The 24751-nt window shown below is 38.4% G+C and overlaps 1 protein-coding gene across 3 annotated transcripts in view; it reads right to left on the bottom strand.

Annotated features, from left to right (window-relative positions):
- LOC126236128 (glutamyl aminopeptidase-like) overlaps nt 1-24751 on the bottom strand; it is a 470917-nt gene that overhangs the window by 2828 nt on the left and 443338 nt on the right. For all 3 annotated transcript variants that reach the window (XM_049945203.1, XM_049945205.1, XM_049945204.1), the window contains 5 exons: nt 23781-23860; nt 21248-21393; nt 7052-7184; nt 5032-5145; nt 2879-2987 (listed from right to left, as the gene is read on the bottom strand). In XM_049945203.1, coding sequence (XP_049801160.1) covers nt 2879-2987; nt 5032-5145; nt 7052-7184; nt 21248-21393; nt 23781-23860 — 582 coding nt within the window. The remainder of the gene's footprint in view (nt 1-2878; nt 2988-5031; nt 5146-7051; nt 7185-21247; nt 21394-23780; nt 23861-24751) is intronic.

The raw sequence follows: 24751 nt of genomic DNA, 5'->3' as shown, positions 1-24751 counted from the left end.
CAGGCTGGGGATGATGCGATTCTGTAACATATCGGTGTACCTCTCACCCATCACAGTAGCAGTTACAAAACCAGAATCACACATTTCCTCGAAGAAAAAAGGTCCGATAACAGTAAATGTGGTAAATCCAACCCATACCGTGACTTTCTCATCGTGCAATGGAGTTTCCACGACAGTTCTAGGATTTTCGGTAGCCCAAATTCTGCAGTTGTGGGCGTTGACAGACCCTCGGAGCCTGAAATGAGCTTCGTCGGTCCACAACATGTTACTCAACCAATCATCATCTTCCGCCATCTTTTGAAATGCCCACACCGCAAATGCCCTCCGCTTCACTAAATCGCCACGTAACAGTTCATGATGCCAATGATTTTGTACGGATAGCATCGGAGAGTACGCCTAAGTTCCAACCAAACAGTAGTGTATGGAATGCCGATGCGACATGCGACTGCAAAAGCGCTGACTTCCTGGTGCATAGATAAGCCCGCTACAGTCTCCATTTCTTCCTGAACTGTCTCAGCAGCATTATGCCTTGTGCTCGGTCAGCCACTACGGGGTCTATCGTTTAAACAACCCGTGGCTTCGAACTTTGAAATCATTCTCGCCACAGCTGCATTTGTCCTATGGTGATAGGATCATAAGGATCGTAATGCTGAACTAGCACATTCCCCATTCTGATAATACAGCTTCACTAAAAGCGCCTTTTCAGGTAACGTCAACATGCTGCGACTGCTGGCGCATCTGATTCTCTCTCTCATTACAGCTCCTTTTATACATGATTGTCATGCGCAATCACTGACGTTTTGCTGTCCAGTGCCATTTGTTGGACATTTTGTGAACTTTTTTTTTTGTTCTAATAAAACCCCATGCCATTCCAAGCATTCATGTCAATTTTTACTTCTCTATCTACATTATTCCGTGGTTTATTAAGTTTTCAAATTTATACTGACTTTTTGATCATCCGGTACTCTGTGAAAAGGAGTATCATCATGAAGATACAGAAAAATTCAAATTCTAAACTATTTGGTGATCATGTTACTGTTTAAAGTGTCACAAACAACTGTAGATAATAACACTACACCTTTGAGCTTTTCTTAATATACATTTAATGATGTTTTTCTCTCACACCATCTTCAATCTTGATATTTCCTAATTTTCTGTTTTTCTTCCTTTTTCTTTTATTTAAATATTATTAATAGTTAGTTTTGGCTTATGAAGTAAATGATCAACAAAATAACAATATTTTTCTCAATAGATCACAGACAAAAAGAATTGTGAAAATGACCTGCACGGTCTTCAAGGTACAGGTTTTATGTCAAAACGCCAACTAATAAATATATATTCGGTATCGAAACTGATCATAACTGATGCAAAAATAATGTAAAAAGAATAAGACAAAAGATGTACTTGTGCCAGACATGAGCCAAAACTGATCTGACTTACTACTCTGATTGAAATTATAATCTTTGGATTACAAACTTTTAATTTGCTTAGTTCTCAAGTATGGTAATTAAAATATGAGGCTTACTATAAATTTAAATTGGTATCCTTGTGAAGAGGATCATTCTAGTGGGTAAAGTGCAGAATTTCAGCATTTATTTAATTACCAGTTTTCATTGTCCAATATGGCAGGGCAGGTTACGAAAACAAAGGACCATCATGCTGAATTTGGTGTCCTGGAGTCTTCTTCTGAAACCCCCAGATGATGGGATACAAGGTAGAGAGAAAAATACTGTCTAGTTTCTCTGAGTGGACATCCCAAGAGAGGATGAGGCCTTCTTTGTCCAAAAATAGCACTATCTATTTCTCCTCACTATGGTGTCATCATTGTGGAAAATAAAATATTACATAGATTTCAAAGGACAACCTCCAGCAGGAGCAAATTTTAGACACATATTAATCATTTAAAAAAATTCAGAGCAGAATGTAAATGTAAAAATGGACCAGAGAGGCTATGTAAGCCCTCATCCAGACACAGAGGAGAATTAAGCTCAGGATTGGTGAAAGGAGAAGCCTGTGTCATGTTTCTGCTAATCAGTGTCCAAGGCCCTCCATCTCAGTTGGTGCAAAATGAGCAAACACACGTAGCTAGTCACAGTTACGGGTGAGAAACTTCTTTTGCACTCATTTTCCATCCCAATCATGTCATCCATAATAGCTTATAGCTGATTGGCTTGCACCAAAGGGCCATAAATTTCATGTCTGAGGAGGGTATTTCTGACCAAGACTGGCATTTTCTAGGTTTTTGTTTTCTGGTAGAATCAACTAAATCCATGCAGCGACAACTCAATGAGAGAATACTCTGACAAAGGCAAAGGGATTCTCTCTTTTCTGTCTGCAGTGGTATGAGATTCCCCATAGGTAACCTTTGTTCCAATAACTTGGAAGCCCACAGCTCAATGTGATGGTCTGCACTAAAGTGCCATACTTAAAGGGCCAAAGGATCCTCGAGTACTTTGCTTTTAAGAACGACCTGGTTGGCAATATTAAATAAATGAATGCTCAAATAGTACATGAGCTTCTAGAATATTTTGCCCTCTTTGTGCTATGCCATTCACTAGTTTTGAGTAACTGGAGATGTGACTGCTGCTATGATCTTCCACCAGTACCTAGTATGTCAAGAAGGGTATGTTAAGGGCATTGTTGAGATCAGTAGACTTAACATTGTATTTCCTCTATCTATTAACTGATACAGCACCAGGCTTAAAGGTGCACAGGGCTTGCCAGAGGTCTTGTAGCAATCAAGTATATAGCACACTGACAGTCAACAGAATGAAAAGTATTTGTTTATGCTTTAAAAAGACAGCTGCTGATTTTTATCTCCCTTTCTAATATTTACTGCTTAGACATTAAAACACATACCAGAGTTGTGTTTACTCACCTCATCGAGTTTTTCTTGTGAACTAAAGTACTTTGTTATAGTCCGAATTAACTGGCCTAAGTATCTATTGTTCAGTGTGAATCTCTCCACTAAGTATTCCCACTCATTTCTGAAACAAGGAAAGTCTCATGATTTTATGTGCAAAATGTCACTTAAGTTGAAAACTACATTAAGACGAAAGGGTCTACCCTATTTTAAAAGATTTAAGACAAATGAAATTATATTTCTCTGTCCTAACATGCATCACTTATTGCATTTTCATATAATGCACTTAAGTAATGGAAGCCAAAAGTAAAAGCTGCAGAATACAAGAATGAGAGATAGGTTGTGTTTAAAATTAGCAGATGTTACAAGCATGTTGACAAGATGATGAGAAAATTACTGCTGAATCTTCATCTACTGAAACCAAACAACACATCTGCTTTTCAAAAGTAGAAAATGGACATGATGAAGATGAATTTGTTTAAAATCATACAAACAAGCCTAAATGCTAGTTCAAAAGATACATGAATGCCATGAAGCTTGCAAATTTGAGAGCTCAATAAAAAAAAACATAAATGATATCTAGGAAATTATACCCAAATTATCAATTCACTGATTTACTTGAATCTTGAAATTTCGTTTTTGGGAATAGCAATTGGTACGCAGGCTGTTTCTTTGTGAGAATTCTCCTTCAACTATGTGAGGGTCCCTTGACATGTAAACAATGTATTGTAGATGTCAGTATAAAAAAAAATCACAAGGGAGGCTAAACTTGGACATGCCAGCCACAGATGATTGCCCTTCAAGAAGATCAGGTGCTCACAGAACTTTTTCCACAATGCATGTATTGTAGTTCGAACTGTGTGTGCTGTGGCCCCATATTGCTGAAACCACACATACTAAACATCAATTTGTGCAAGGCTCACTAACGTAGACAAATCAGTGAGAATTTATATTTAATGACACTTGTTTTCTTCAAACCACAAGGACCAATTATCCCTATTCTTGGCAATGTATAGCAAACAGTTACATGTTCTGAATGAAGGGGCCTTTCTTTACATTTTCTGGGACTGTTGACACTGCAGTAGCACATGTTTTATTTATTCACACACCAAGCCAGCTGAAAGTGCGTCTCATAACTGAAGAACATCAGCACATTATGAGGTTACTTTACAAACAACTCTTTACTCACATTCTGACTAGCAGAAAAATTACATTCACAGAGCACTTGCACCACAACCAAATTAGAAATTAAAAATGGAGGTGGTTATGAAAAATTTGTCTCACAGGAGAATCAGAAAGTAAAAGGGAAAATGTTGCTTGACTGCTGAGTACCGAAGAGATTGTAAAAATCACTAACTTACTGCTTTGACATTCAGTGGCGAACTCATGGGCCATGGTAACCCCCCATTCTTCTTGTTTGTAAATTGTCAGTGGCCCTGAAGGAGTCGACCCACAAAACATCTGACTGCTGGCTGGGAACAGGACTTAAGGTGGCTGTATTGAAGTGTGCATAAAATTTATATTGCACAGTAACAAGCGACTGATTGTTAGAAAAGTAGGTCTTTACCATAACTACACATTGTTCATTTGGCCAATGCATTGTCACTACTGGGGCATGTGCGAAAGAAACTTCCTGGCCCCAACTTCAAATGAAATCATCCTTACCGCTACCACACCTTCCTCAGTGGTGTCCCATTGAAATTTCGTTGCCACACTGCACAAGCCACACAACATAACAATGAAAATAATGTTTTTTCAAGTGAGAGGAGCAAAGTACTCTTCACTCATTGTTATTATTTCTACCATTCTAAATTTTCACATGTGTCCTTCCAGTCAAGTTCTTCAAGGAATTCAAATTAAGAATCTTATCACAAATATCAGTAGAAATAAATGTACTTCTTTTCAGGCTTACCCATAAATTTGTTGACATCTTGATGTGTCGGGTGTTCTGCTGGATATCAGTGTTACACTGATACCCTGCAGGAACCCAGTACCTCAAGATGTCAGTAGAACTAAGTACTGGAGAGAAAAGTTTAAGTATAATCTGTGCATTTTTATTGCACACATGAATTAATGAAAACTGTAATATTTTGCATATCTGTTAGTTTTTCCTTAAAATTAATACTAATTTTATTGTTTGACAGGACAAATTTATTTTAAAAAATTACCTATAGAAATCCCAAATAATTTGACTGCCCACAGGATTGCCCGAGATGTAGCCAATGACTGTAAAGAAGTCCTGTGATCTTATCAAGCTCTCATCCTTTGTGTAGTTGAGGTACCTGAATAAGAATAATACAATAAGACATAAACATATATTTTACTTGTGTTAATGCCAATAATACTCAAGAGAAAAATTATCTGTAATTTATTAAATAACTGGAATTGCCACTGTAGTTGTACATGTACCAATATTTTGTGAAGATGAATGGAAGCTGTAATCTGAGCAACTGTGTTCACATTCTTGTTTATATTTCTACAGACAGCTCAATGTGTCTGTTACATAAACAGTGGCTAGTGCCATCCATTCTACGGTTTCTATCCCACTTATGATTTTCCACTATCCGATACACTGCCTGATAGCAAATGCGAAACATCAAGAAGGGGAGGAGAAAACAAAATGACACTTCACAATTTGAGATGTGATGTGATGTCATTTCAGCGATTACAAAATTGGGTTCAATTTATAATACTTGGTATAATGAGCCCACTAATAAGTACAACATTGCATTCCTGCTCCCCTGGCCTGGCTGCATGCACTGATATATTTGAGAAAGGTGTCATAAAGCTGCTATATCATCTTTTAATGCAATCTGGCCCACAACTGTTGTAAACAGTCCTTGATACCCCAGATAATGGCGCTGGGATAGACTTGGAAGCTGAGTTAGTCCCACACATGTTCAATTAGGGACAGTTCTGGGGAACTTGCCAGTCAAACAACTACCTCAACACCATAGACAGTTTGTAGAGACATGTGTCATGTTTAGATGAGTGTCATCCTTTTAAAAAATTACTCCATGATACTGCCACATGTGAGGTAAAATATGAGCTTGTCAGGAAGTCTGTCATATACCACTGTGCCATGAGTTTCCCAATGGCTCCCCTCACTGTGACACCATGAGTAATGCCACTGTCTCTCTCCAAACCATGTCACTGTCATACTTTCCGATGAAATCACAACTAATTAATGAACACACTGCAATGACATTCATCAGCAGTCCATGCTCCCCGATCATGGTGCCACTGTGGTGTAACAGGCAGCCTACACATGGGACAGTAATTCCTTAGTCCAGCTGCTGTTAGTCTCTGACAAAATGTGCAGGATGACACAGAATATTGTAGAGAGGCCATTACTTGTTCTTGGATGGCAGGCACGGATGTGAAAGGGTTGTGATGTTCTTGGTGGACAGTACGGTGATCCTCCATTGTGGTGGTCAGACATGTTCAACCAGAATGTTGACGATTAGTGAACCTAATCTCAAATACTGGTGCAGTCCAACATCAGGTCTCTGTCATGTCTGAATGTCCCACAAATGTGGATGCTGCATGATTCAACCAGCTGGCCAAATGCAGACCCACATTGACACCTGTTTCAAATTCTATCAGATGCTGATGGTACTGTCTCAACAAGTATGTGGTATCTCCATGTCCTTCACAGTGATCACTTAACACCTAGTGCTGTTCATGACTCTTAATACCCTACCAGGCATGGTAACAACACTAAACATGAACAACAGTGGCTGTTCTACCTATCAGAGAGAAGTGCAGCTCTGGTCATTTACATACTTGCCAATGGTGTGTACATGTATGAAGTTACACTGACATCTGATCATGTCTTCTAGATGCTTTCCTCTTTCTGTCTGGCAGTATATATTTAACATTATATTTTTGCGTAATAAATCTCTCTTAATATTGTCTCTGTGTAAATATATTTTATGACATAACATTGCTACAAAATGTAATAAGTGTATTAAAATTATAAACTGTGCATCAACTATAATGTACATACATTTTGTGACATAATTTAATAATGATTTAATAACTTGATAAAACCACTGAGAAAAATTGATCTTTGTGCCAGTCAACTATGTTTTTCTGTATATCTCTGAAATTAGTACAGATGAGATAAGTAGTGCCATATAAACAGCTTAGCATTTGGGGATTGTCTGCCCATATTTAAATTATTACCTGCGAATTGCCTCCTCATTTTGGATCCCTGCAAGCCCATACAGTAGTTTTGTTCTTTCCTGTGCATCTGTCTCAGCAACATATAATTGCCACATCTGTTCCCAGCTTTCAAATGACCCATTTGCTGACATTCCTGTAGACAAGAATTTAGCAACTGTTAGAAATAATCTTCATTTTCATGGCAACTTCACACCTAAAAGCTTAAGTATGACATTAAATTCAGTGATTGCTTCTTAAGGCCAGAAGCAAAAGTGAAGGAATGTGTTCAATTTTAGGACACTGCTCTGTACAAGTTGTACAGATTACTTCTTTGTCTACTTTTGATGTTTATGGCAAAATACAACCATATGAAGTCTTATACTATAGGTCTTATCATATACAAGAACAGCAAGAACTAGAGCACTGTAGATACATAAACAAATTTAAGAACACATTAAATCTCTGACCAAGACTGAGTGAGGTGCTAAAATTGTTAAGTGACATTGGGAAGGATAGTGTCATTCACATTTGAATGTTCCATGGCGTGCCTTACTGCCTTCATCCTATCTGAGCTTATGCTCTGTCTATTATGGTGTTATTGATGTCAGCTTCCTATCTTTTTTCTGATTTCTTTCATAATGTCCTTCATCAGAATAAAAATGTTGTAGGAGAAGGAAAGGATGTACAGGCAAATGTGAATGACTAAGAAAATTCTCTCCAAACCCAGCTAGCACAAAAGGTACAACATGTAGGATGTTATTAGGAAATAACTATGGACAAACAGCCAAATCTAATAATAATAATTTAAAAAAACAATGAGCTGCTGATAATCAATACGTGAAAGATGAGATCTCAAATCTCGAAGTAAATAGGTCTGGATGAAACAAGCTGCAGAACGGGAAAAAAGTAAATAAAGAGGTAGGGAGTGAATAAATATACTACTGATCATAAAAACTGCATCCCCAAGAAGAACAGCAAATAATAAAACTTGACTTATTATGTGTATGGAATATAATAACAAGAACAGATGATTAATTTTGTAGGAGATTTATGAGTGAACAGGAGGTGAAATTTAGTACATGGTGCTCAAATGCAGTCAAACATCAAGTCGAACTGAGTTTGGATGACAGATACGAGTAGGTCATCACATGACAGTTGAACTCTGTGCCAGAGCTCATCATAGTGGCTGGGAAGGGATGGTATGTCAAAATTTTGGCAACCTATGACCAGATATTTTCAAATGGCAATAGATCGGGAGAATGTGCTGCTTGGGCAACAGTCAAACATGCCTCGTATCGAGGTAGGTCACAACATGTCTTGTTGAAAGACAATGTCATGGAGATTTTGAAGAGAGGGCACAGCCACTTGCCTTACATACCAGAAATGTAACAGCTGCTGCCCAGCATACATGCTACATTAAATAGAGGTGATTGTGTTGTGTACCCTGTGGAACCCCATACCATCACACCAAGTGCTGGGGCCCATATGATGATGAAGATTACAATTAGGCAACATTCAACTTCTTCGGAGCCTCTTCACATGGGTTCCATCATGATGCTGAATGCAGAACTGGGACTCATATGAGAAGATGATGTGGTGTCACTCTTGTGCTCAGTGTTGTCGTTAGGCACAAAACTCTTTATGTCCACTCCTGCTCCATTGCTGTGAGTGGTTGGGTTCATGTGACATGATGCTCACACTCTGGCAGCTTGTCGTTCACTAGATGTAATGCCTCAGAGTCACCATCAATATCAGCCCCTGGCAGTGACATTAAACTCCTTCCCCCTGAAATCAGTACATAGAATGGAAAATGGCATGGCCTGTGCATGTTTCAGCATGGGAGAGGGGGGACGGGATGGAGTGGCAGAACTCTCCACCAGCAGATCCAGAATCATAGGCTTGGGGGCTGGCCCCCACAAGGGGCCCGCCCAAGGTCTGCAAGAGCAGCAGAGGTAGCAGTGTGCCGAAGGCAGCAGGTTGTGTCAGTACAATTTCTGTGAGGAAAGGCAGACTCCAAAAATTATGATCCCCTCACCAACCTTATGACAAGTGGAGCCACGTGGCGAGGATGAGAGGGACAGTGGTGGTGACCCTGGTCTCTGTCTTTGCAAACAGTGACAGAGGCAGAGGCTGGGTTGGGGATATTGATTGCGACTGTGGTTGCGAGTGGAGCTGTGACGGGTGAGGTAGACATGCCTGGCTGCATCATCAAACAACTGACAGCCTCTGTGGCATACAATGAGCACTTTGATCCTTTGCAGACACTAGCCAAATGTGTGCACCCAGACACAAGTGCCCTACATGTAGACAGGCCTGCACATGTGCTGGGCACGTTGTTTGGGTTGCAGGAGGTCCAACAGGGTCAGATCCCAGTGTCTGTGCTCAATTTTGGTCAAACTGATTCCGCTGATGGCGGGTGGGGAGGATTTATATGTTGTGAAGAAGCTGTAAAAGGCATAATTGGTAGATGACATCAGCAATATCTTCCATATCTGAATGCTGAATGCCCAGACCACCTGCCCAGCCTTCGTGTTGGAGGCAGGATGAAAGGGGGCAGCAGTCAGGTGTTCAGTGCCATTGTGGCAACAGGAGACTTGGAACTGTGCCAGTGAAAATTGGGGTTAGTTGTCGAACACCAAGCCTCAATGGCAAAAATGGTCTTGAGGGCAGGAATGGTAGTAGGATTAGAAGTGGACTGTATCTAAAGGACATATGGGAAGTTTCCACCACTAGCAACCACAAAGCTTCTTGAAATGGTATGGCAAAATCAACTTAGATCTTCTCCCATGGGTGGTCAGAGCAGGGATATTGCAAGAAATGTAGCACAGAGGCCTCCTGATTGTGAGAGCAGGCATGACTAGAGTGGTATGTGCATTCAATGTCAGCAATGATGCTGGGCAAATGCCTCCACGTGTGACATCTCCCAGTGCAAACATGAAGGAGCTGGAGGATGGTGGACAGAGTACGAACAAAATGACAACCCTGCATTCAGCTTTCTGTGGCCAATGTTAAGACACACTTCATGGCATTGAGCCTGTAACACAGTGAAAAATAATTGCAAAAAGCCAGATGGTCTGGTGGGAAACATGCTGTGGTCATCCTTTCTAAACTGCAGACAAAACTATCTTCAGAATTGGGTCACAGGAAGATGCTTGCACTACCTCATGCATGATTAGCGGGAATTTATCCATGGTTTGTTAGAGATGTTGATCCAGAGCAAAACAAACTGTCTCCTTGCAGCTGAATTCCGTGTCAGGGCCAAGAGGAAGGTGGGACAAGACATCTGCGTTGACGTGTTGGGCGAAAGTGGATTTCATAGTGGTACCCACTTAAAAACAATGCCCGGCAATGTGATACTGCGCCATGTTTTCCAGGAGCTGACCAATGCCTGAACAATGTCAGTAGGTGGAACACTTAGCCATACAAATACACACGAAATACGTTGACCCTGTAAATAGTTGCCAAAGTCACCTCCTCAGTTTGTGAATAGTTGAGATGCAGTGCAGTTAGCATTTTGGAGGCAACTGCCGCTAGCCTTGGCACATATGGCATGAAATGGCATCACTTTAAGACCATCCTTTGAAGCACTGTTGCCTGGCAGCCAGCCACACTAATTTTACACCCTTTTTGCACAGCTGATTTAGGAAGGGGGCAGGTGTTTTGTGCCACTTGATGAATAAAGTTGGCAGAGTACATGATTTTTTCCAGCAACAACTGCAATTGGGGGGCCTGGCATGGTTATGATCACATCGACATGGTCATGCGTGGGAGTGGTACCCTTGTCACTACGAATGTGCCCCAAATATTTGATCCCGAGGACAAAGAAACTCCACTTTTCCAACCGACAGTGTAAGCCATTTCCTTGGAGGCATTTAGAAAGGGACTAAAGACTCCTGTGATGTCCCACATGTAACCCAGTAACAATGATATCATCCAAATAACTAATACAGTGCAGAATACCTTAGGCCAACTGTTGTAAATACTTTTTGAGAAAGGCAGGTGCTCTCACAACCCCAAACAGGAAGTGATTGTACCTATTTAAGCCAAATGGCATGTGTAAGAACACCAACTGACATGATATATCATTGATAGGCAGTTGGAGATACAATGTGTGATCAAAAGTATCCGGACATCCCCAAAAACATAAGTTTTTCATATTAGGTGCATTGTGCTGCTACCTACTGCCAGGTATTCCATATCAACAGCCTCGGTAGTCATTAGACATCATGAGAGAGCAGAATGGGGTGCTCCACGGAACTCATGGACTTCGAACGTGCTCAAGTGATTGGGTGTCACTTGTGTCATACAAGTGTACAGGCTGACCTTGTCAGTTGACTGACAGAGACCGCAAACAGTTGAAGAGGGTCGTAATGTGTAATAGGCAGACATCTGTCCAGACCATCCCACAGGAATTCCAAACTGCATCAGGATCCACTGCAAGCACTATGACAGTTAGGTGGGTGATGAGAAAACTTGGATTTCATGGTCGAACAGCTGCTCATAAGCCACACAACATGCTGGTAAATGCCAAACGACACCTCACTTGGTGGAAGGAGCATAAACATTGGACGATTGAACAGTGGAAAAACATTGTGTGGAGTGACAAATCATGGTACACAATGGGGCAGTCCGATGGCAGTGGGGTGGGTATGGCGAATGCCCGATGGACGTCATCTGCCAGCGTGTGTGTAGTGCCAACAGTATAAGTTGGAGGCAGTGGTGTTAAGGTGTGGTCATGTTTTCCATGGAGGGGTCTTGTACCCCTTGTTGTTTTGCATGGCACTATCACAGAACATGCCTACTTTGATGTTTCAAACACTTTCTAGCTTCCCACTTTTGAAGAGCAATTCGGGGATGGCGATTGCATCTTTCAACACAATCGAGCACCAGTTCATAATGTATGGCCTGTGGTGGAGACATTACATGACAATAACATCCCTGTAATGGACTGGCCTGCACAGAGTCCTGACCTGAATCCTATAGAACACTTTTGGGATGTTTTGCAACGCCGACTTCGTGCCGGGCCTCACTGACCGACATTGATCCTCTCCTCAGTGCAGCACTCCGTGAAGAATGAGCTGCCATTCCCCAAGAAACCTTCCGGCACCTGATTGAATGTATGCCTGCAAGAGTGGAAGCTGTTATCAAGGCTAACGGTGGGCCAACGCCATATTGCAATTCCAGCATTACTGATGGAGGGCACCACAAACCTGTAAGTCATTTTCAGCCAGGTGTCCAGATACTTTTGATCACATAGTGTATGCATCCTTTAAATCTGTCTTTGAAAAAAGTGCCCTCCAGCCCGTTTAGTTAACAATTCCTGTGAGCAAGGCAGTGGATGGAGATCAATGCTGGACTGAAAATTAATAGCAAGCTTAAAAGCACCACACATGTGTATGGATCTGTTATATTTTTAAGGACCACCTTAGGTGTCACCCATTGACTGGTGGAAACTATGGAAATAATGCACTGGTCCTGAAGCCTTGCGAGTTCCTCTTGAAATGGAAGCAGGTGAGGTCTACAATATTTTGGCACAATTGAAGGTTTCACAGAGATGTAACGAACGGTAAAATTATGTGCACACCTGAGTACTGGATCAAAAATCTCTTTGTATGAAACAAACAGAGCATCAAGTTGAGAAAAAGCTACTGTTTTGGACACACTGCTTGCCACAGGCATCACAATCCACTGCATGGTGCAGGCAGCCACTTCTGGCTGTGAAGCCTGTCACAGTGCCAATAATGGAGGGTGTTTCTGAACTGCTCAGTTAACATTACAAAAGGGACACTCAAGAATGTTACACAGTAAACTGGAATAACTGAATATTTTTCTAAATGGAAGTTACGGTAATTATCTCATGATACCATTTCTAAATTTTCCAAACTTGGACCTTTGCAGAGCATTGGTAGGCCCAACTGTCCTCCTTTATTACAATACTTCATCTCAAAGAAACATTCTGTGTACTGTTCACTGACACAGTGAAATTTCACATCAATATGCTTGCTTCATTTGACTGTGCTGATTTGATCATTTCAATGGCACTTTGAAGCAATCTCAAAAGATTTATAAGTTGTAAGCACTTCACCAAGACTAGGATTGGACTTGACCAAAGCTTTTGTTGTGATGTCCTTGTTAGGGGGAAAGTGCACAATCACATCCCAAATCAGAGAGTCCAAATGCAAAAGTTTGTAGCTCTGACATGTGAAAGAGCATTTGCGTGCACAACCCTGCAAGTCGGCAGCCCATGCTGCATAAGACTGCCCCCATTGTTTATGGTACTGACTGTACTGTAGGCTAGCTGCAACAGGGGTTATCTGCTGTGAACTGCTGTGACAATGACAACTGTTGCTTCCAAAGTTCCACAAACTTGGCATCCATAACATGGGCACGAGTGCTAATGTGTCAGTGATGGCACAATATGGTAATAGCTTGTCTGCTGCATTTTTGCTTTTGTCTGTTCACTTTATTACAAATATTATAACACACACTGATTAAACTACATAAGTTATTTGTATTGCCATCTTTGTACAACATCAGACCAGTGACACAGACAGTACATACTGTCCCAGATAACTCTCATTTTCTTATTACGCTAGTTGATAACCTTTGGAGACCCTATTGTAAACATTATGTTTTACCAACTCTGTAACACTTTAAACATCCACCCTTAAAATATAATGTTTTCTTTCAATAACTATCACATTTTTAGTTACTCACACAGTAAACTGAAATAGCTGAAGTTATGGTACCTGTTTCATGATGCCATTTCTAAATTGTTCATACCTAGGCCTTTGCAGAGCATTGGTAAGTATGTCTGCCAACTGTCCTCTTGTACTACAATACTTTATCTCAAACTAACATTCTCTGTACTGTTCACTAACACAGTGGAATTTCACATCAATATGTTTGCTTCGTCTAACTATGCTGATTTGATAATTTGCAATAGCACTTTGTCTACAAGAAGAATGGTCTTCAGTTCTCTTCTGGATAGCTCATGCAGAAGGGGCTTGATGTGTTTCATTCCTTTACTGCATTCTGCTGCTGGCATGTACAGGGTGTATCAAAAAGAATCATCTGATTTGGCATGTCTATATTTCTGAAACTAATAAACATATACAATGAATTTTGTTTTCTTGATGAATGGAAACTCCAAAAGCTTTTTTTTTTCATACCTTTTCATAGGTTTTCAATATGCCCCCCCTTGAGATGCATGGCATATGTCAACGCAGTATCCATATTGTTCCGATACTGCAGCGAGCGCGTCTTGAGATACAGTTTCCGCAGCTGCTATTATGCGACGTCTCAGTTCATTCATTGTTGTTGGTAATGGAGGGACATAAACAGAGTCTTTTATAAACCCCCAAAAGACAAATACAGTCAGGTCCTGTAATGTAAGGCTGAATCATTTGATCCAGTGCAACTGATCCATGGTTCAGTAATCCTTTGATTTAAAAATTCCTGCACATCCACACACCAGTGTGGAGGTGTCCTATCCTGTTGGTAAATGAAGTTCGAATTGGTCTCCAACTGTGGGAAAAGAAAACTATGGCAGATGCGTTCGATGTCTGTATCAGACACTCAGGGATGGCCCATTGATTTGCCTTTACACAAACAAGTTGTTTCTCGGAATTGTTCATGCCATCATCTAATGCTCTGTGCTGTAGGAGAATTCACACCATACCTTGTATAAAAGTCACGCTGAACAGTTGTTACTGTGACCTGCACTGCACAGAATGTAGAACACAAAACGCTCTCTGTTGTCCCGACACCATTCTTACTAGAACTGAAGTGGGCGCACACTGCTGCTACCTAGCGGGAACAACGTAAAACTCAAGAGTTTGCTCCTTCCAATAGTACATTGTTCATATCTCAAATAACATAATAGTTATGATTTTTTCAAATCGGATAATTCTTTTTGATATACCCTGTATTCTGCTTCAGTTGATGAAGTTACACAAAAAAACAACAACAACTAATGGGAGCACCATTATACAGAATAATGTGTGCACTTATACTCTTCCAGTCTTGGAAGTTTGTGCGTAATTACATCACAATACACGTTTAGATGTATAATATTACCATCTTTTTTCTTACAGAAAAGGCCATACTTCTTGGAATCCTGTAAGTATCTCAGAGTTCTTTCGTCATTTTGTAACCCTCCTTCTCTGGACCTCCTGTGAAGTGGCTCTCACAATTAAATGTAAATCCAAGATCTGGTCTCATTTTACATGACAAATACAGAAGATTCTGTGGCTTCACAATAAGAAAATTTAATGTTTTCATCCTCTTCATTTTCTTCACTTGCCTCCCTGTCTGAAATTAATTGAGTGTTCAGTCCTTCAGTTAGTCATATTGGATTTTTTATACTTTCTTCATACGTTGTTCATGATGTAGAAATACTGCATCCTCTGTCCTCATTAATTGTATCCCTACTTATGTATATGGATTTTCAACCACAGACATTTCAAAATTCTTCTTTTGTTTGTTTAGCATCTTTCCAATTTTCTCAAAGCCTTGTTCTGTAGTGGTTCCATCATCAACATGTACATTTCTGCAGTTGCATATTTAAATATGCACTGACTAGATTTCAACTGAATCAGTCCTTCTGCTTTTAGGAAATCTGAAAAGTCAGAATTTTATTTCATCTGACTGGAGCTTGTTTAAGTCCACACAGAGTTTTCTCCAAAGCACAATTTTTTTCCCTTATCTTTGTGCCCATCAGGCATCTTCAATAGTCTCTTCATCCATTTTTCCACACAAAAAGGTTGTTTTTACATCAAACACTCTCATATAGATATTTTTGTCTGTTGCCACAGAAAACAACAGTCTTAGTGAACTTGTATCTACTACTGGGCTAAATAATTCCTTGAAATCTACATCTTTTTCTTGTTGATCTTGCTGACAACATCTGACAACCAGTCTGGCTTTACATTGACCATCATCTCTGACTTTAAAAATCAATTTTTCTTGTCGAAATCTCTTTCCCTATGGTCTTCTTCGGATTTGCCAACTTCCATGTGCCATTCTGTTCAAGTGATGTTGTTTCTTCCTCTATTGCTTTTATCCAGTCTTCTTTATTTGGACCATTAATACAGTCTTCACATGAAAGTAATGCTGTTACATTATCTTCTAATGACACCAAGACTTCGATCAGAAGTCGGTAAGCTAAGGTAGAATATTCAAAATTTCTAGGCGTATGCATTGATGATGGGTTGAACTGGAAAAAACACACTGAAGATCTGCTGAAACGTTTGAGTTCAGCTACTTATGCTATTAGGGTCACTGCAAATTTTGGCGATATACATCTCAGTAAATTAGGTTACCACACTTATTTTCATTCTCTGCTTTCATATGGCATCATATTCTGGGGTAACTCATCATTGAGTAAAAGAGTGTTCATTGCACAAAAGCGTGTAATCAGAATAATTGCTGGAGCTCATCCAAGATCATCCAGCACACACTTATTTAAAGAGCTAGAGATCTTTACTGTAGCCTCACAATATATACATATATATTCACTTATGAAATTTGTTATTAACAATCCAAATGAATTCAAAAGTAATAGCAGTGTACATGGCTACAACACTAAGAGAAAGGATGATTTTCATTACTCAAGGTTAAATCTAACTTTGGCTTAGAAGGGGGTAAATTATGCTGCCACAGAAGTCTTTGGTCACTTACCTAATAGCATCAAAAGTCTGACAGATAACCATATCACATTTAAAAGGAAATTAAAAGAATTTCTTAATGGCAACTCCTTCTACTCATTAGATGAATTTTTGGATATAGTAAGTGGGTAATTTCCCCAAGCCCCACAAAAAATATATTAAAAAATATAAAAAATTAAAAATATCAAGTGTATATAATAGTTTGTGTAATGTAATATCTTGTATAGACACCTTTTATTAACCTGACATGTTCCACATCATTACGAAGTGTCGTATTCATGATCTATGGAACAAGTACTAATCTAATATAATCTTTCAAAGGTTTCTTCTAATGTGTTCTATTCCTTAAACTGCAGTTTCCTCTTTCTTCATTGCATAATCCTTCTGCTTGATTTTCTTGATGCTGAATTTCACTTACTTGAGTGTTAGTGTCATTTGATATTTCACCAATAACAATATTTTTTGTACAGTTTTTTTGAGACACATTGTTCGAATTCAACATCTCTTAAGACAATAATATTTCTTCTGTCTGCATCAAATAGTCTGTAGCCATTTGGAGCACAATCAACAAAGGTAAATTGATTAAATATATAGCTGTGAGTAATCCTCCCCATGATTCTTTCTTCAGTTTACTATTGAAGATCATAGCTGTTACTTCATTAATCATTGTTAGATTTAGTCCCTCTGCTTTCCCACTGAGTTGAAGACTATGAGAAATACTATCATCTACAATAATTCCTTTTTCTTTGCATAGTCATTAGTTTAAGAATTAGCGTGTTCACCACAATTATCATTTTCTATTTCTGGAACTTTCAGTTTTAACTGATTTTCACTTTCTACCACATAGGCTACTTTCTTATGAATTTTGCAGTTTCTGATTTAAATCTTAACAAATAGGTTGCACAAAAAGGAACGAAATCAACTGATACTGTCATGTAGCATCTGTATCTATTTAATGTTGGAGGATCTCTCTCTCTCTCTCTCTCCCCCCCCCCCCCCCCCCCCCCCCACCCCTCCCTCTCTCTCTCCACAGATATCGGTGTGTATCATTTGTATCATTTCAAATAGTCTTGCTATTTCTCTCACTACAGAAACTGGTTTTTTGTTAGCTTAGCTCTCACACAATTTTTCTGCTGAAGATAAACTACTAGGAACTCCATTACACATTCTCTTGCTCACAAGTTCACCTATTGCCATTCATGTTTTTCCTCTGTCAACAGTGATTGCATTTCTAGTTTTATTTCAATTCCTACAATCAATTTCTTGTTTATGGTCCTTTAAATTTGAGTATTTTATCTTCATAGATTTGAACAAAATATTTACTAAAAGCAACAGTGCATTCTACTTAACCAACAGCACTCAGTCATCAGATTTCTACTCATTTTAGAAACACACATAACATCCTTGAGAATACAGTTTTCACCCTGTTGCTACTATTCTCATTTATCCACCTTGTCTGACAGTTTGCACAACATTATCATAGTCTTTCACATTTGTTAACTTCAGCTCTGGATCTACGATATTTCCAAACTGGGGCAAAAGTTTAAAATGGCCATTTTTGGGCCTGATTAACTTGACCACTTCATTACACATATGTCCTGTAAATGCACTATCTACAATGATGGCTATTTCTTCTCTCGCATTAGCTTTTTCTGACATATTCTCTTTGTTGTATTCATGTGGAGAAAGTGTCTTCTTTGATCTTTTCTTCATTGATGTCTTCTTTTTTCTTCTCTTCAGCGATGACTTCTTTCTTGTTTTCTTGAATATCGTCTTCGTTCTTGTTTCTCCAATGGCTACATCTTGTGTGATGTCTTCAGCATGAAAAATGCTATTTCTTTGTTGTCTTTGTTCTTAAAATAACATTCTTCTCATTTATGTTTGTACTTTTGCAGTGGGGCCATGGCTTGAAAGGCTTCAGTTTTTTGAATTTCATTTTTAAAGTAGTACTCTTCTTCTGTGTGGTTATTTTCCTTGAGAATAGGACAGCATTATTTCTTCTAAGGATTCTTGCAGTCTCTTGCAAAATGTCCAATTCCACCGCAGTTGTTACAAATTAGAGCCTTTCTTTTATTTTTGTTAAAACAAACATCAAAGGCAATACTCTCTTCTTGATGATTAGTTTTCAATTGTTCATTGAGCCTTGCAAATAGATTGTCACCCACTGGGTGACAAATCCCATGCTGAAGAAAAGTGTTTGAATTCACCTGGCAAAATAAACAGTACCTGAGTATGGTACCTGATATCATTTCTGACTGTAGTCAATTCATTCAAATGCTATGTTCTGCAGTGCATATATGTTACTCATCATGTCTCTAGTTTTATCATATTTGAAACTCTAAAATTCTTGAACCAACTGCAGAGTTCTTTGAGAAATGTCTCTTTTGTAAATTTCTTTAACTTTATTGCATGTAGCCTTGGAAGTTTCACAACCCAACCCATGTGACGTTACCTTTTTCTCAACTATTCTCATACAATGTTTCACCTTCCTGACATTTCTTCTTTTTTTCTTCTGTTTCACATTTTTCAAGCAATTACGCCCAATATACAATATCATACAGATCATGGGTAGTAAAACACACACACACACACACACACACACACACACACACACACGCGTGCAAATGAAACTGCAGTCTCATGATACAGTGTGGTTTTGGTATCAATTGCCTGCGACTGCAGTTGTGTGTGTGAGTTGCATTTGTGTGTGTGTGTGTGTGTGTGTGTGTGAGAGAGAGAGAGAGAGAGAGAGAGAGAGAGAGAGAGAGTCTAGTCTATTGTTGACAAAGGCCTTAATGGCCAAAAGCTTTATTTGTGACTGTCTTTTTGTTGTGCCTATCTGCGCTCAGCACCTCCGCTATGTGGTGAGTAGCAATGTTTGCTATATAGTTTTTAAAGGTCTTTCAAAATCTTTGGAACATTATTCATGTAAGTCAGAAACAAGATCTGACCCATTACTGATCTCTGTGGCTTTTCATATGTTATGTTCCCTAATTCAGAGCTGCGTTTCATGCCTGTGAAACAATTTGTTAATGACATATTCTGCTTTCTGGTGAAAAGGTAAGACTCCATCCATGCACAAGGGATGCTGTTAATGCAATACCACTTTAGTTGGCTATGTGGAATTTTCTTATCCATAAAATCAAAGGCTTTGGCAATCTCAAAGTTCATGTTTAGCTCTGTTAGAACTTCACTTCCTTTCTCAGTGGAGAATCTTCCACAAAAGACAAACTGAGGGGTAGTTCACAAATTCTGGTTGGTTACACAAGTCATTCTTGTGTCATGGCCACTGTCTCAAACACTTCTGAAAGAAATTGAAAGAGTGATGTGTGATACAGGTCTCTAATTAAAGGTGGTTTTCTTCATCCAGTTGTCTTGATGGGTTTTACTACAGCTTATTCTAGTCTATCAGGAAATATGCCTTCAGTCATTCACTGGTTATGAAGATAGGTTAAGGCTACTCATATTACGTCAAAACAAGATTTTTACACTGTACTAGAAGAATCATCACAGTCTGCATAATTATTTTTTTTTGTGACTTGATAAATTTTTTAATGTGCTCAGGTGTTGTAGTTTTGAAACTAATGTCTGTTGGTGGTACATGCAGTGTCTGTTCAAGAAAATGCAGTGCATCTCTGTTAGGTTCTTTATTACTGGGTGAGTGTTTGCTGCCACTGTGAAAAAGTAATAATTGAATTCCATACCCAATGGTTTGAAAATTCATCAATTCTGCCATAGTTATTTTCTGGGGGCCCAGCCCAGTTTCACTAGGGGCACTTTTTTATTTCTTTTGTTAATAATGTTCCAAATAGTTGTCACCTCAGTCTTTGAAAGTTCACAGGTAGTTTTAAATGAAAGCTTTGACATAACTATTATCAGTTTTTTTAACAGAGCTCAGAAAAGCTATTTGTTACTATTTAAAAAATCAGTGTTGAACATAATATTTAAGGAAAACTGAATTTTGGTACTGCAGCTATTTGAAGTATGAATTCTAAGTGCATGGAAAAGAACAGCTTTTAATTCATTGGAAAGTTAGGCTTTTGGATAAATGTCTAACAAAAAAACTTACCTAGAGTGCAGGCATAAAATATAATCATGCATATCTACTGATTAGTTACAACTATCCCGATTCTTCAACTACTTATATTTATTCCCTAATATCTATAGTAAATGTAAAACTTTCTTGGATTAATCATAATTATTACAGTGCAGTTAAACATGTGTTCTTTGCAGTGGCACTTTAGTTGCTGCAGTCCTGTCAAAACTGAATCCTTCAGGCAATATTTTCAGACTGAAGATCATAACAGATTATAAAGAAGAGAGATGGAGTCACATGAAGGCAGTAACATGGAAGGGTGTCTTTCAAGCAACAAATTTCAATGTAATACTGTTTTAACATGTAATGTAGTAGTAGTAGTAGTAGTAGTAGTAGTAGTAGTAGTGTACTACCACCACAATACCAAAACAACAACAATGATGACAAGAAGAAAGTAAATGAAGGATGAGGTTTCCACATTAGTCAATATTTCACAGGCATCAAACAACTTACCATAATGGTACACAAGTGTTCTCAGATCAGGATGGGGTCTGTAGTCTGGTTGGACTAACCAACCATCAAATTCATCCTGCACCTGTTGTAGACACGCTGGCAGTGCTGCTAGACATGCTAACTCTAGAGCCACTATTCGCAGTCTCCTGCAACATATTAACAGTTACATTGTTACATATTCACAATCAAACCAAACTGACCATTGTGCTCAATGATTTTAAAGTATCACCATTTCTGCTACTACTATTATCTGGGAACTCTTTTTGTCTCACTGTTTTTATCTGTAGGTTGTTTAATAATTTTCCAGATTATTTTTGTTTATTCTAGAAGCTTTAATCTGTCAGGAAATTTCATGTCAGTGCACACCTCACTGTGAAGTGAAAATTCATTTTATGAGCAGGATAAATAATAATTTTCACTGTAAACAGGCATCCATTCTTACATCATGTGGATACTTGTTTTTATGTATTTCTTATCAATGTAGTTGTGCAAATATCAAGGAAACTGGATTAGATTAACAATAGCTATGAGGGCCATTCAGAAAGTAGAGAATGTTTTGTTTTGACATGCGACCATATCCCCCACCACCACTGCCAACTGACCACTGCCCTAGATACCCATCACCTTCAGTTTGGCAGCAGCTCAATTGAATATAGTTGATTAATACTTAGCTCTGTGACTTTAAAATGTATGATAATGTTATTAACTTTTACAGTGCATGTAAGTCCAACCTGTCAAAATTTGCAGACAGGTAACTGAGGTTTACGGTAATGTGATGAACGAAGCATCAGTTTAGAAGTGGTGTGTCACTTTTATTAGTGGACAGAAGAACTTTCATGACAAAGATCGCTCAGGCCGGCCCTCATTGGTGACTGTAAGACTCCAAGCAATGACTGAAACAAAAATCCAAGATGATAGATGTTCATAATTAGTGAACTGCAACGGCCTATTGTCAGATGCTTTAATGGCTTTGCCACACCATTAAAACAATTGGCACAGAATGCTAACCAGTGCAGTCATTCTCCTCCATAATAATGCAAGCCTGCATACAGCGGGAGTGACACAGGACTTGCTTGAGCGATATCAGTGGGAAATGTTTGAACATCTGCCATACAGTCCAGACTTAGTTCCAAGTGATTATCACTCCTTCTCCAAACTGAGAGATTGTTTTGAGTCGAAAATGCTGTGGAAGTGATGATGAACTTAAAGAAGACATTAATTATTAGCAATTAATCATTTGGCAGCTACTGAGTATGCGGAAGGCATTGAAAAGTTGGTAAAACGGTACAACAAGTGCCTCATTTAGGATTGTTAACTTTACTATGTAGAAAAGTAGCTTGGGTATCAAACTGTATGTAAAATACAGTTTTGTTTATTTATAGCACACCAAAAATTACTCTCTTTACTTATGAGTCTTATGAATAGCAATTTTTTATTTCCATTTTAGCCTGTATAATCACAAAACTGATCTCCAGCTTTATATTCTCCTTGTTGTCAAACCACGTGCCCGGGTATCAAAGATTCTCTACTTTAGAAAATCTCTAACCTCCAACTTGATGTGGGGCACTATGTGTTGCTCCTCTGGAGGGAACCATTATATTTATCAGTTCAGCACTGAGTTTGATGCAAAATTTGCTTGCATTATTAGGTAGGTCCTCCATTACCTCTACCATCTCAGCTTGAGACTTTATAATATCTTCTGCATGTGCTAAAATATGGATTCACTCACTCAAATTGGTGCATTCTCCATTCGTCTGATGACTTTCTCAAGCACTACATTGAACAGTATTGGTAGAACAGTATCAGCTCGATGAAAATCTTTGTGTCAAAGGCCTATTAAAATTTCTTATTAAAGATAACTGGATGGAAACAGCAGAATATGCATTAACAAGAGGCAATTGCGAGGTTAGGAAATGATCTTCAAGGCTGATAAACTCCGTGACATAAGTAAATAGCTGTGCAACTTATATATAACTCAGGTAACAGTCAAGTGTTTATATAGTCTGAAGAATTAGTTTGTAATAACTGCTTCTCTTTCTTACATATACCTTAACTTGTTGTGCATCCCTGAAGATACTTTTCAATGAAGGAATCTCCCTAAGATTGTGAATGACTGTGTGATAAGTTAAATCTGTGTGCCTGGCGGTGGTTCAAACAACACACCTTTTGCAGGCTGTACCCTTACAAACAGAGCCACCTGAGTACAATTTGTGGATCAACGCACAAATTCAACCTGTCACTTGGCCCCACACCATATTTTACAAATTTGTTTAACTTCCTCATATAAAGTTATGCCCATTAAAGACTGAGAATTTATTCAGACTTGCACCTTTAACATCAATCTGCCTTGACAATATATAGAAGATAATTTAAACAACACACACATAATCTAAATCAATAAGGCTTGACTTAAATTTAGATTCCAGATCTTACAAGAACGAAACCAATGTATTACTGCTTGAACATTTGCCTTTTTTCTTTGAAGTTGTATTTTTTATCAGAATGTGTTTGTCACTTTAAATGTAGATCATACCTCTGTAGATGCTCATCAGTGTCATTAACATTCCAAGCTAGAGAATTATAAACATCTTCTATCTGTTCCTGCAAATAAACCTGAAAAACAAGTACATCATTTCAGTTATGAGAATTCTAAGTTCAGTACAGACTGGAGCTATTACTTAACAGAACTTATGAACTTTTAAGGATAAAGTTCAAAGAAATAAGCATTTTATTGTTTTATGTATGCTTTTGTTGACTTTTTACACAGACATGTAAGGAAATAGATGTGTTTTTATCATTTACAATTGAAGTTCTAAGAAACATGTAATAACTCAGTATGTAAAAAATACATTCTGCGAATAAATTTAATTTAAAACACTTCAAATCTGTTACTAAGAAAACAACATGTAACTAAAATATTTGTTGTTAGTTATGGTATGCTGCTTCTGTCAGACTAAGAGAGAGAGAAAAAAAAAAAAAAAAAAAAGGAGCAACATCACCAACATGTTGTTTCAGTAGAAACGACACTGCTACTACATTTTAAACTATGTACCTGTTGTTAAATTTCTGTACCTGTCAGCCCATTTTAGTTGTCCCTGTTTTCACAGCTGATAATTAAATAATAGTCATCTGTGTTGAATATTAATAATTTGCTTACATCATTATAGCAAGTCAACAATATAAATCAGGTCTAATGAAATAAGTGAGCCTACTGTTAGTTATCTATAATCAAGAACAATTTCTGAAAATTTCAGTCTTCATAGAGGTTAAACATCAATTATATTTCGATATGCTGACAAAGAAGTCATCATTATCATCCTGTCTCTTGGTCTTTTTCCCTTTTTTATTTTGTTTATCTTCCTGGGTGTCCTCTCTTTCTTTCACTTGACAGGTGCATACAATCATATTTAAGTCTTGATCCCTCCTATAATAGTTCCTCCTACATTAATTCCTTGATTCTCTCTTTCCTGAACCTGCCATAATTGTCACTTCAATACTATTTTT

Source organism: Schistocerca nitens, chromosome 2 (genome assembly GCF_023898315.1).
Source record: "Schistocerca nitens isolate TAMUIC-IGC-003100 chromosome 2, iqSchNite1.1, whole genome shotgun sequence".
Lineage (NCBI taxonomy): Eukaryota > Metazoa > Arthropoda > Insecta > Orthoptera > Acrididae > Schistocerca > Schistocerca nitens.
Note: the sequence above shows the minus strand (reverse complement) of the source record. Positions and strands in the feature narration are given on the sequence as shown.